The sequence below is a fragment of the Haliotis rubra genome, unplaced genomic scaffold (genome assembly GCF_003918875.1).
Source record: "Haliotis rubra isolate DU_JTF1 unplaced genomic scaffold, ASM391887v1 Scf1205, whole genome shotgun sequence".
Taxonomy (NCBI): domain Eukaryota; kingdom Metazoa; phylum Mollusca; class Gastropoda; order Lepetellida; family Haliotidae; genus Haliotis; species Haliotis rubra.
The window spans coordinates 225,558-240,282 of record NW_025765121.1 but is presented as its reverse complement, the minus strand read 5'-3'; the positions used below and the strand labels follow the sequence as shown (position 1 = coordinate 240,282).

General features: G+C 38.7%; 1 protein-coding gene across 1 annotated transcript in view; it reads right to left on the bottom strand.

Annotated features, from left to right (window-relative positions):
- The window catches only part of LOC124264394 (cryptochrome-1-like), a 42,127-nt gene that overhangs the window by 17,820 nt on the left and 9,582 nt on the right, over window positions 1-14,725 (bottom strand). The window contains 4 exon segments of the mRNA XM_046699139.1: window positions 941-1,081; window positions 2,553-2,656; window positions 3,096-3,271; window positions 4,576-4,718. Of these exon segments, the coding sequence (XP_046555095.1) occupies window positions 941-1,081; window positions 2,553-2,656; window positions 3,096-3,271; window positions 4,576-4,718 (564 nt within the window).

The window sequence follows — 14,725 nt, the reverse complement described above, 5'->3', positions numbered from 1 at the left end:
ATGGCATTCAACAGAATCCCTTTTTTTTGCTGTGAAGTGTAATGAGACAGACAACATACACTAGGTCGCACTCAGGGCGTATGTGTGAAATATGATACATGTTGGCAATCTATAAAATGTCTAGATATTACAATCATGTTATAAATTCACTAAGAATAAGCAGATCGTGTGTATTCTATTAAGTTTCAAAATGCATACAAATATGATAGTAAACTAATTAGGATTATAAGACAAAATATAAAGACGTACATTGACTTCGTTATTTCAGTCCTATTATTTTTTTATCACTGGCAGATGGTTAAACTTAAAACGTTTTCATTTGTTATCAAAATAATGCCATTTAATACAACATTCAAATTGACTAGCAGTGAACCCAAGCTCACTACTCTCCCCAAGACTCCCCATGCACTTAGTTAGCCTTACTTTCAAAACAATGCTATTATATCAAGCTTCTCACCAAATTCAAGGTCAAATTATTTCTGAAATCAAATTCTACATCCATTTGCGTTAACATTTTTATAAAGTCAATATTACTATGAAATCAAAATTTGACATCTTTGCCCACACAATTCTTTTTCATAGAGATCGTCCTTGGGGTACATATATGAAAAAGAATTATGTGGGCAATAACAGTACACAATCATAACATTGTGCAAACCAAACAGGCTCTGATTAATACAATGTTGAGAAACACACGCGAGTACGTTGTTTACATAGCAGTTTTACAAGTGTCTTGATTTAATAACATAATAATAATAAGAATAACATTCTAAAGTTTAATTTGATCTTTCATTTTTTTACGAATAATGTTTAGTCTCCTGAGCCCAGCGATAATCGCTGATGCAAGCAGGACCGATCGATTGAATGATTATACGATCAATCGCTCCAGCACTAGACCACACCATACACATTTCAACTCTTTCATTCATATAATACTTACTCTGAGATGAGCATCGCGTATCTCCCAGTAGAATTTACGGACCGAGAGGCACCCATACCGTAGATGAGGACTCATGCTTAGAGGTGGGTCAACAATGTTGGGTCGGGCCTGGTTTGGCATGACGAACCCCATTTTGAAAGCCTGTTGACAAGTCAAAACACACAATTAACTGTCCGTGATGATGACATATATTCTACTTGAGACAATCACCACTTCCACCATCATCACTGCCACCATAATCACTGTGATCAGCACCACAGATTTCAATACTGAGACATCACCAACATTACCACCATTTCACAATCACTTCTCCATTGCATCAGAGTTGCCACCTCAAGACAACTGCCACCCCATCACAATAACCACCTGTGTACAATTACCATCTCAATAGAATCACCACCCCATCCACCACCCCATCACAATAACCACCTGTGTACAATTACCATCTCAATAGAACCACCACCCCATCCACCACCCCATCACAATAACCACCTGTGTACAATTACCATCTCAATAGAACCACCACCCCATCCACCACCCCATCACAATAACCACCTGTGTACAATTACCATCTCAATAGAACCACCACCCCATCCACCACCCCATCACAATAACCACCTGTGTACAATTACCATCTCAATAGAACCACCACCCCATCCACCACCCCATCACAATAACCACCTGTGTACAATTACCATCTCAATAGAACCACCACCCCATCCACCACCCCATCACAATAACCACCTGTGTACAATTACCATCTCAATAGAACCACCACCCCATCCACCACCCCATCACAATAACCACCTGTGTACAATTACCATCTCTCAATAGAACCACCACCCCATCCACCACCCCATCACAATAACCACCTGTGTACAATTACCATCTCAATAGAACCACCACCCCATCCACCACCCCATCACAATAACCACCTGTGTACAATTACCATCCTCAATAGAACCACCACCCCATCCACCACCCCATCACAATAACCACCTGTACAATTACCATCTCAATAGAACCACCACCCCAACCACCACCTTCACCCCATCACAATAACCACCTGTGTACAATTACCATCTCAATAGGAACCACCACCCCATCCACCACCCCATCACAATAACCACCTGTGTACAATTACCATCTCAATAGAACCACCACCCCATCCACCACCCCATCACAATAACCACCTGTGGCTACAATTACCATCTCAATAGAACCACCACCCCATCCACCAATCCCATCAATAATAACCACCTGTGTACAATTACCATCTCAATAGAACCACCACCCCATCACAATAACCACCTGTGTACAATTACCATCTCAATAGAATCACCACCCCATCCACCACCCCATCACAATAACCACCTGTGTACAATTACCATCTCAATAGAATCACCACCCCATCCACCACCCCATCACAATAACCACCCCAACGCAATCACATTCACAATAATAACCTGTGAACAATTATCATCTCATGACAATCACCATCTCATGACAATCACTATCTAAACACAATCACCACATCATCACAATCACCGTCTCATTACATCCTCCCAGCTATTCCCATCACCAACTCCCTGTCACAAGGCCTGTAGCTCACCTTCTCCTCCACAGGGATTCTTCCTGCCAGGAGCTTTAAGGCCTGTGTCTCCCCTCCAGTGTACTGCTTCTGACATTCCAGGACATCGTTCTCCTTCTTCACACCTGCAACAGGTCACCAAGTCAGCACAGGCCTGTAGTCGTCACATGTCACATGATGCTTAACTTTTAAAAGGTGATCACAAAAAATGTAGATGTAGATGATGAGACATGATATGGAAGAACCCTGCAGGACCTTACAAAGCAATTTGACCTTTTAATATTACATATAATGATAAGTGAGTGAGTTTAGTTTTACGCCACACTCAGCAATTTTTCAGCTATATGGCAGGGTTCTGCAAATAATCGAGTCTGGACCAGACAATCCAGTGATCAACAGCATGAGCATATATCTGCGCAGTTCAGAACCATATATAATGACAAACATAATCCTTCAGAGTACAACACCTGATCAAAAGACTAACCATCAACACCAGTCTCTCATAACCAGTACAATATCACACACCAATGTCATGAACGTTAGTTTGGTAAATATATATCCTACCAAACTGCTCCACAGTAGGTATACAGAATCGGTTGTTGTGGTCTGGAGCCACAGGGAGGTTGATTCCAGTGAAGTCTGGGTCTGCCACTGGTCTCGGAGGAGGTCCCAGAATTGACGTCACCTGGTTAAACAGGCCAAAGGTCACCGGAGGACTGCCCTTGTTCAGCTCAATCACTCTGAAAAAACATTGAGGTGGAATTAATATTGCTTTGGAGGAAAGCCCAATATATATACAGTCAGACCTCGTATATCCGAACTTCAGATATCCTAATACCTCGGTTTCCTAACATTCTTCACAAAACGAAATTTTCTAGTTACAATTTACCATGTATAGTCAATGTTCAGTTTCCGTGATCCCAACAGTCAATTTTGGTAATGAAACAGCAAAATAAGTACAAATTTGCCTCTCAGATATCCGGTGACCAAGGCTGTTGTCGGCAAGATGTCTGATGTTTACCGCTCCTCAACAGTGCTCACTGCATTGACCTTTGATCAGTCCTATATCAAAACCCAAGGTCTGTTGTTGGCGAAGTATCAAAACACGAAGTCTATCATGTCTACCGTTTGTCAAAACAATGTGCTGGCTGCTAGTTAATTCATTGTTTATTGAATATTTATCACAGGGCGTGTAGGTTAATTAGAGAAGAAACAATTAAAGTTTGACATTGAGTTGACACTGATTCGAATTGTTGATTGAGTAAGCTTAATTAAGGACAGAGGTGTATGCTAGATATAGAAACAACACAAAGGCATGGATGACAGCAGAGCTGTTTTGTGATTGGCTGCTGTCTTTTGATTGACAGGTGAGGTCACGTGGAAGGCGGGTCATTTAGCTTGTTGACAATGCGGCTAGTCATAACTGTAAACATTCTGAAACTGACCAGCGTGACTGTCCATTTCCTGCCACCCAACACAACCGCACACATTCAGCCAGTGGATGCAATGGATTTGAAAATGTCTGCAACCTCACAAACCTGGAGCTGTTGCTAAAATTCCAAGCAGCAAATAACAACTCTGTCCGTCAACAATCATCAATCAAAGACTTTTTCAAGCTGATTTAATTTATGTTATGTTATGTTATGCAAGATGTTATGTTAAATAAAGATGTAGTTATGTTTCAATGTTGTTTTGTTTTCACGTGAAGCCGACCGCCTAGGTCCTGATTCAGATATCCGAATGATTCGTTTGTCCAAACATTTCAATAAAAAACCAAAGTGTTCGGATAAACGAGGTCTGACTGTATGGAGAGAGTGAGAGTGTTGGTTTACATCCCAGCTTTCATCACAAATCATTCATACACTTTTCTTTTCTAATCTGACAGAAGCACAGTTAACTCTCTGCAGCCAAAATACTACCAAACCTGAATTTGTAACTGAAAAGATATACCAGGAGGTCAGGCGTCATGAATATTTATGTCATGGTATATTACAACTAAGTCTTAGTTTACACTTTAGCGGCTTGTTCACACTCTCCAACTTACTCTCGTGGGTCCCATAATGTATGGCCAATCTCTTCAACAAATTCAATCTGGTTTTCCTCACAGAAATCTTTGACCTTCTTGTCTCGTTCAAACCAAATAGGCTCAGTGTCCTGTTCAAACGCAATCTGGGTAATTCCCCATTCCTGAAAAACAAAGTGAAAAAAGGTTTACTCATTTCCTTGATTTATATGCAAAATATGATCTTTTGACTTCTTCTGTACTTAATTTACAGAAAACATCATCTCTCTGTGTCTAGTGATTTCAGAGATAACACTTGAATAAGATCATCTACAACTTCTTCAACCTTTGTAAATATACATGTGAGTACCATATATTCAACCTTCTTGAGGTCCCTGATTCATGCTTTTTCAGAGATGAGTACACCAGGTACTTCAATATTTTTTCAGTTCACCTTATCATTAATTTGAGAATGCTTATGCTGATTTGTGTTCAGGCTTTTAGAAGTTGAAAAAAAATCAACTTAAATCACACCATATCTTGACACACAAAGAAAACATTGTACTTCTTAGACAATATTTATCAGACATATCCTCACTCGTATTTGTCTCTTTATTACTCTGAAATGTAGTGGAAACTTTCTGTGCTGTATTTGTATGTATGTGCTGTAGCTTACGAGCCAGGATAAGCATAAAATATTAGTTTTTCTCTAAATGATACACATCTTATCCTTATCCTCACTCTCACTATGTCCTTGAGTCTGGCAGAAGGTGATGGGTCTCACCTGCATGTGTTGATTCAGTCATCATCAGTTCTGGGTACCCCCTTGGGAACATTCTTACACATTCTCTAGGTCTAGTGTTAAAACTTGACACAACCGTTATCACTCATGCTCTGAATTACAAAGTAAAGCAAGGACTCACAGCCAGTGATTTACATGATTGTAGCAGTAGTCTATAGTATTAGTTAGTTGTGCTGCTAACAGTAGTCAAACATGGGTGATACCAGCAACACCTGTGCCAACACTCAGGTAATGATTTCCCTGATGGTCAGGATGGAGCAATAATTGTCAATGGCTCAAGGAGATGAAGCAGCTCTAACTCAGGGTATTTGGGGGAGACTGACAGAGGATCCAGCCCTGTTGCCTCATAGGCTCTGAAAATAACTGCCCTCATCCAGAATGAGATAATTGTTCTGGAGAATTCTGATAAATAAAATGGATAAATAACCGTCTCACGATGTTGTCCTTGGAAGATGGATGTAAAAGGCTCTGCTGGGCATAACAACAAGCCTTCAGTATTCTCTGATATCAGAATGGAAGAGGTTGGATCTGGTTGTCAAGGCAAGCTGATACTGTGCGAAGACATCTGATCTCTAAACAACATGAGCCAATGTATGTTCACCACTAACAAATCTGGTTGGAGTTTCGGAAATACACACAGGTTCAAGGTGGGAGCTCTAAACGATTTTGTTTATCTTTAAATCTGTAAGATGTCAAAAAGGCTAAGAATTCTGGAACTCCATTTAGTTATACTCCATTAATCATGGTAAGGATGACGCTGTTAGCTGCCAAGAAAGTACCATGAGTAGAATCCTGGAGTTCTTGTGTTCTGCAAGTTCTGACTGTTGTAAAGTGCCTGACTTGTGGCATGCTTGTCATCCCAGCAAAAGATCTACATAGTATACCTCAATTTTGATCCACTCTGTCAGAGGTAATATGATCCTGACGATGTTTAGGTGAGAGAGTGAGAGTGTTCATTTGTTTCTATGCCATTTCTGCAATATTCTAACAACACACCATCGGGTAACATCAAAAAGGACTTCAGATACTATATCCATGAGGGGAATTTAATCTCAATCTACGAAATGACAAGCAGAAGCTTAAACTTCCATTGCAGCTCAATCCCACTGATGGATGTGACAGTGACAATGATCCTCTAATGTTGACCTAAGATCCAGATCCCAACTGTCCAAATGACGTTGATACTGCATAACCTGGGAAAAAAATGGGTACCCGGTGGGATAAGTCATATATGACTACTACCCTTCTAACACCTCACAGGCAGCTTGGGTTATACGGAGAAATAATGTCCATCATGTTGTATGTGCTTAGAGCATGTTCAGCTCTATATAAGTGGGCTTGTTATTATCAATAATACTGTGTTAAGAGACACTTCTTTGCATTTAAATCCGGCATTGGTGAAGGTGACAATTTCTTCTCTCCTGATACAGCAAATAACACTGACTGAAGAAATGAGAAGTCTGTCAACAGGCCATATCTGCAATTTGTGGTCTCCATAAATAGAAGGAATTCATTCCAAATAGGATGACTCCTAATCTCAATCTGGCTCAACAAGATCATCACAGTCAGGTGCCATAGAAGAATTACCCTTGAAAAAACTCTTTCAATATAGATATAGATGGGTTAACTGAAGGGCCTGTGTTGTTGACTGGATAGATGTTCAATAACAGTGGCTACTAAGTCAGTGTTAGCAGATGAAGCAGTATAGAACACCGCAGGAAGAATGGAGTCTGTGCCTGAAGGCTGTGTGAAGCCTGAGGGACTGCAAGCTGAACGCACTTTGCAAAGGTCAGAGTTGTAGTCAAGACTGTATGGAGGTGGAAAGCTGCAAGCAGGTGTCTTCTCTGCCTGAGGTTGAAGGAGATTTCATGGAACCCTCCATAGATGATGACTTCATCTTTGTGAAAGTAAAAGCCTTTACGAAGGAGTGCATCTTTGTGGAAGGAGAAAATTTGGAAGAAAATACTGTTTTTCCTTCGCTAAGGCCTGAGGACTCTGGCAAGGATCAGATAAAGCCAGAGCTACAGATAACTTTTTGGGTCATTGAGTTATGTACTCGCTTGTGTTTATCTCAATTAGGTATCCTAAATATTTTTTGAGTAACCAAATAAATTGTACCCACCTCACACAAACTCAATTGGGTATTTTGCCATTTTCCATTAATTGTAAAAATATGATAAAGTTTAAATGTTGGTTTACCTGTTTGTTATTTATTATTGACCTGTAATATGAGAAACGATAAGAAAGACTGCAAGTTGCCAAGTTCATGTGCTGAAATAGAACCTCTCAATATACCTTAACATATTTGTGTGTACGCTTGTAAGATCAAACATATTGAGTATTTACAAAAATTCAAGCGTTCATGTACGCAATAGACATAATAGGAATTGAGTTTTCACATAAATATATTGCGTAATTTATGCAGATACACAACTTATCTGTACCTCTGTAAAGCAGCTATAGATTACATGAGCTGGCCTTCTGGAATCGAGTTCAGGATATCCCACTTCTACTTTGTCAAATCTTATTGCTTCATCTGAAACAGGTTGTTTTCTGATACTTTCTGTGTTCTTCTTTTCATGCAGGCTGTCTCTTATCAGGGATACAGATAAGGGGCGTACAGGTGTAATGAACGCCTAAAAATCAATGTAGTACGACATAATATAAGATTTCAAGCGTATCATGTACGCACATAAATACCTTTGTGCGTCTAACATTTAATTTCCATGCATATTTATCGTGCGAATGGAAATCTATTTTGGATCAATACTTGTTGTCAAGAGTATCTTTTGCGAAACGCGATCTGACACATGAGGAAACCCCAGCAGTGGGACACCCTTGTGTTGCCATGCACGATATGAGTCACTATTAAAAACTACACCGTTCCTATTTATATCCAGTTGGACCAGACATTTCGTGCATCACACGGTCACTCAGTTATTTCTCACTTGTCTTCAAATACATTTACACCAAACTAAAATCTCACTTTGTTACCGAGAACTGCGCATACATTGTGTCGGTATTATCGCATGCAAGGCAGTAACGTATACAATTAGAATATTTACAATTCATTTGAACAATAATAGACAAGAACAACAGAAATCTATAGATTGTGGGAAAATGAAGTAGGACGAAAAGTCATTGAATCGGATCCAGCATTTAACATGACATGTCAAAAACAAATTACAAGTTTCTTTGGAAAAATTGGGTCTGGGATCAGACGCATTTTTGACGACGAAATTAGTGGAGGAATTAATCAATGAACTATTACATTTGGTTACGTGACCAGTAGCCACAAGGGCGGGTACAAGTTACAGACCACGACTGAAAAGGGCTGGCAGAAGTCGTACCCATGGTTGGAAATAGTGATCAATGCATCGTCCAGACAAACCACATCACCAACTTGCTCACACAAAAACATGCCAGTACTCCTTCAAAATTCTGAGTACACCTCCACTTGCAATATGAGGTGTATGTACACCCACACCCCCAAAAGTTATCTGGAGCCCTGTCTTATGATGATGACATAGATCGTGAAGATCCCCTTCTCTTCTTCTCAAACTCCATACTGTGTACTGCATACAGGAGGGCTGCAAATTCTTCATCTTCAGAAGAGCAACATTAATACTTCATCTCAGCAGTCATATTTGACAAGAGCAAGGAAGTGAGATGGGTGAAAATCACAATCTGAAGTATAATGTGGTAACATTTTGCACACATTTGAATGATGAAACCAGGTATTTTAAGAGCCAAAACTAGGAATATTTTAAGTTGAATACCAAAATTATATAATGATAAGATGTTAGAAAGGATCATTTCCAGGGCTCCAGATAAAGGCCGTATCGGCATATGTACGGATATAAAATAAGAACGATACGGAAGGAAATAATTTAGAAAACGTAGCAGATACGCACCACAGCAATGGTGTACGGTATTAGAATCAATTACAGTCATATCTATCTGAAAAAGTATTGTTTTATTGTTTATTGACCTGTTTACACAAGAGTAGCAATGTTGTGGTGCACATATGAAATGAAACACAAGATTACTGATACGCCACTAAATTCCATTCAGTACTCTAAATGTACTCTTACTGTTTTCCAGTACTCCTACATTGAAAAAATAAGGAGTACGTACTCCTGATCATGAAAAATTATCTGGAGCCCTGATTTGAACGAAAAAATGTTGTTAATTTTGATAGAATGGTTCAGATTGCATAGCACAAGAAATATTTCCCAACAACGTTTTAGCGCAAAATCTGACACTGACGTGTCAACCGGATAGGTCATGTGACCTAGTGCCCCTGCATGGGACAAGGGCGTATTTGCGTGTAAAGTTATTAAGATCGTGGGGAACACAGCACAGGAAGTTTCCACTACAGAAGGATGAAGAGACAAAATTTTAGCATGAGACAGGATAAGGAACAAATATTATTCTTTGAACATATTTTTTTCGGAAATCGATTTATCTTCTAAGACAAGCAACAAATATGAACAAAAGGCAATTAGCTGCATCTGAAAGAAGACAATAACTAACTAGGACATGTAACAATATCCTAAAGAATTCAACAGGGGTTCAAAAATCCCATCGCCCGACGCCCGGGACAAGTCAGTTTTCATTTCGGGCAATCAAATAATGGTATCTTACTTGTCCATGGGCTACTAGATAATGTCTGCTTACGGTTTCAAACTGCAAATAAACTTGGAGTTCATTTCACATCTGCTCAAAATGTAGCTATCAAATTTTGCAATGATAATTAATTAAGTAGAGTTATCCTTCTTTGCTATTTATGACTTCTCGATAAATAGTCCAGTAAACAGCCCAGCTGAAAAGGCACCATGGTTGACCATGGTCAACCATGGCTTACCACGGAAAACCATGGTATCACCATGGTTTACCATGCTAAACCGTGGTCACTAACATTTCTCACCATGGTAGACCATGGTAGACCATGGTCACCATGGTATACCACAGCAGATCATGGTCATTATAGACCATGGTCACCAGGAACCATGGTAGACCATGGTCAACAACATTTCTCCCCATGGTATACCATGGTGACCATGGTATACCACAGCAGACCATGGTCATTCTAGACAATGGTCACCAGAAACCAGGGTAGACCATGGTCATCTTAAACAAAACTATGGTAGACCATGGTGTTGTTCTCATACAAAGTAATGGTTGTCCATGGTCATCACAGACAAATCTATGGTAGACCATGGTCATGACAGACCAATTTTACATTTCAAACTGTGATAAATAAAAAAATTAAAATTGAAATCCTGACTGTTTCATGACATTGTGTTTCATTTATGAATAACAAAATAGCTGGAGCATTCAATGAAGTGTTACACAGGCATTATACTAATAGCATTACAAAGGACGGTGTAAAACATCCCAGATGAAAAATGATTTTCCTGAGTTAGTTTGCCTTTAATGAATATTCATGACAGATACCTTACAGATCCTTTGTTTTACGCCTGTGTGCATTAAACAACTAAAATTGAACACTTCACTCGGTGAGAGACAAGTTAAAATGAAGTGTGTTTTAATGAAAATACACGAACACAATGTCATAAAAACAATTATCAACGGGAACAGTTCACGTAATTTAACTTTCTCATTGTTGCTACAGAAACACACAAACAAATAAGGAACAAAGGACGTCTTATACACTTGAAAATCAAAACAAAATTAACCCTCCGTACATTTGAAAATAAAAGAATTTTGCCCGTCCCCTTTGCTAAAGTTGTCCATTAAACTGTGTAAACCCCGTCTCTCATGGTCTTACTAGCTTTTGTGCCTGGTTACCTTTAGTTTTTGATTTTTCAAAAAATACAGCAACAACAAAAACAATGCACGACAGAAGGCGAAACAATATTCTGTGCCTAAAACATAGACAGTTCTGCGTAAAACTTACCTTCTGTCAATAACAGCGTAACCAATTAGTGCTGGAAGATTTTTAATTCTCTTTCTTTTTCATATTTACTCCATAAAATAAAATTTGAAATTACAATGTCAAAATCGTCTCATTTCATTGAATTTCTCCCGTGAGTGATCACGATCGGCAAACGTGCCTCAAACTTGTTATAAGTACGTCTTTCGCAATGTTAATGGTGAAGCTCCCGATTTTAGAACACATTTCACTGTCACTTCCTGTTCAGCACGCAATATGACCCGAAGAGATTACATCAAAGTAGATTAATGAAATTTAAATTATTGCCGGGGATATGTGCAAAAACTATTCTTCCAATGCTATGATCGACGAAAGGAACGTGTACACTGAATATCTTTTTTCGCGATTCCCCGCCGCTGACAATATTATTGTTTATGAATTCTAATTTTGATGTTGATGCCTTGATATTGTAATTTTGCCTTTATTTGTTAATAAGATGAGAAATTATCCACTGTTGACTACACGAGTGTTGTTATGAAGTACCTCGATCGCTGTGATTGCAAACACGGCCACACGCCCTTCGCGGCTTATGTAATCTTATTGCGACTTCAAGAACGGATAGCACTAATCATACAGCCTTTTACATACATAGTTACGATATACATCCCTGGTCGCATACTAATTAATTTTTCTTTCTAAAAATATGTTTCAACTTCCAACTCAGCGCCATTCCGGGACAAGCCGGAATGGAGATAGTACGATCACGGAGACACGCGACCGCTTCCGCGACGACGATGCCATAGCTGCTACTTGTCACGTAGACATTTGTGAGCCGCCAAAAAACCAGTGATAGGCGCCAAACACAACTTTGTCAACACTGGCAATAGACTACAACGATCCAAGCGAAGAATATCCCTAATATATTAGCAATGACGGATTTCGAGGATAATCCAGCGATGGATATGTCAAGAACTCATGATAAAGGAATAGACAAGATTTAGTGCCGATGGATACATCTCAAGTTGAATTCCAGTGGACATAAGCATGAGCGTAAGTTAATAACAGCAATATTGAAATTGTTTTGAGTGCAGATATATTCAAATTGTTTTGATAAATTGGGAATACGCATTACACTTAACGTATGTGACGCGGTAAGCAACAGTTTTGAGGAGAATGACCGAAAAGACGATATAAGATATAGCAGTGTTCATTTTATATACAATGTACATCCCTCAAACGGAAAGTCAGTGTTAATTTGGGTTTTGTGCAATATGTTCTACATATCTATGTTAACACACGACCAATATCTAACGGTACTTTTGAAAAAAACCCAACCGTTATGACTTTTTGTAGTTAAGTTATCAGTGATCGAATGGTGAAGTTCACGGGGCTTGTAGAGGTCAGCCTGAAAGATTCAGTTTGTTTGCTTAGATTACACAGACAGCAAAATAAATTCAAAGGGTCATAAAAAGGGAGATAATTGCTACAGGCACGTTTATGGATATTTCATTTTCTTTTCTATCGTATTTGTATTCAGTTTTGGAATAACTACTGACTGTAAACCAAAAATGACTGTGCCAAAACGTTTAGCTATTCACTTAACGTGGAAATATGTTCACTTACAGTAAGATACGTTTTTCTATGTTATGATATGTTGATTATTATAAATAATGGGAAATGTAAACATTTCAGAATATTATATTTGGTCATGAATGTAGACTAGTGATTTAGAAGCCAATTTTGTGTTTTAATTTCTAATACATGTTGTGTTTCTTGGCATAGACTCTTCATATTACAAAAATAATTTAAAGTCATCTGCCATCAGTGTAAAGAAATTATTTTGAATAATATAATTAGAGTCTGGTGAAAAATATTTGCAATATGTTAAAAATGCATAACATTTTGAGCACCTGTAAATATATATTTAAAAAACAACAACACTTTTTTGATATTTGCTTAAGACTGTTTGAAATAGAATGATTGTGATTAAATGTTGGTGTGTTTTTCAGATTTCCACTGGACAATTCTGAAGAAATGGTCCTAATGTTGAAACACTGAAGATAAAGTTCTACAAGATGAATTTATTGCTGAGCCGGAGCGTTTGCTCTTCACACTGGAGACTTGGGTTCGATTCCTCACATGGGTACAATGTGTGTAGCCCCTTTCTGGTGTCCCTCGCCGTGATATTGCTGGAACATTGCTAAAAGTGGTGTAAAACTAAACTCACTCACTCAATATCCCTGAACCAACGGGGACATTTTCAGGGATGTCACCACTGCTCTTTCCGAAGGTTCTTCAGACTTGTGTATATACTGTTTCTTCTGAGAGAAATTGTGATGCCCCTTGTACAACTTCCAGGTAGATGATTTTGGGCCCTGTTGAAATTTCTCTGTTGGTTGCGACTCTCATTTATTATGTCTACTTCTAAACCATATGGACTAAAGTGATTACTCTTTCTGAAATTGTATATTACTGCATGAATTGGTGTTCTGAATTGGTTAATTTTCCTGGATATAGACTGACATCGAAGCTGCCCTAAAGATGTTTTTAGAATAAAATTATAGATAAGAATATCCTCTGAAAATGATGAACATGTCCACATGCCATTTGACCCTAGCAGCATTACTGGATATGTAATTCTAGTTTGCTTTAGACTTGTACTTGTTGCACAGCATATCCCTCAATCCCTGTGAGTTTCCCAACAACTGTCCTCAAGTTGTCTTTCATTTAAATCTGTCAGTGTCAGCAATAAAATGTGTCTTCATAATTTGAACAGTTTGTTTTCAGTGCATGAGTTTGTTTAATGTTAATTCTTCAATACCCAATATTCTAATTGATCTCTATGCCATGGTGTATGTGACTACAATGTATATATTGTGGTATGGCGCGGTTGGTTTCTTACCATAGTCTAAATAATGGTATTCTAATGGTAAACTGTTGTGCCATCTACTGAACAGGGTATACTGACCATGGTCTCAGTTTTTTTCAGTAGTAATCCATGGTACACCATGGTCTCTTTTTACCATGGTAATCCATGGTAGACCATGGTATACCATGGTCTCTTTTTACCATGGTTGACCATGGTACACCATGGTCTCTTTTTACCATGGTAGACCATGGTCTTATCTTACCATGGTAAACTGTGGTGCCATTTACCGCACGTGGTTAAACCATGATAGACCATGGTCTTTTTTTACCATGGTAGACCATGGTATACCATGGTCTCTTTTGACCATGGTACACCATGGTCTTTTTTTCACCATGGTAGACCATGGTCTCTTTTGACCATGGTAAACTGTGGTGCCATTTACCGGATGTGGTAAGCCATGATACACCATGGTCAACCATGGTCTGTGAACCATGGTCTACCATGGTATACCATGGTATACCATGGTCTTTTCCTGCTCATTTCAGCTGGGTAGACACTAACATCAAATACCATGTTGATTTATTCTTTCATAATTACACCATCATGATTATGTCATAAAAAT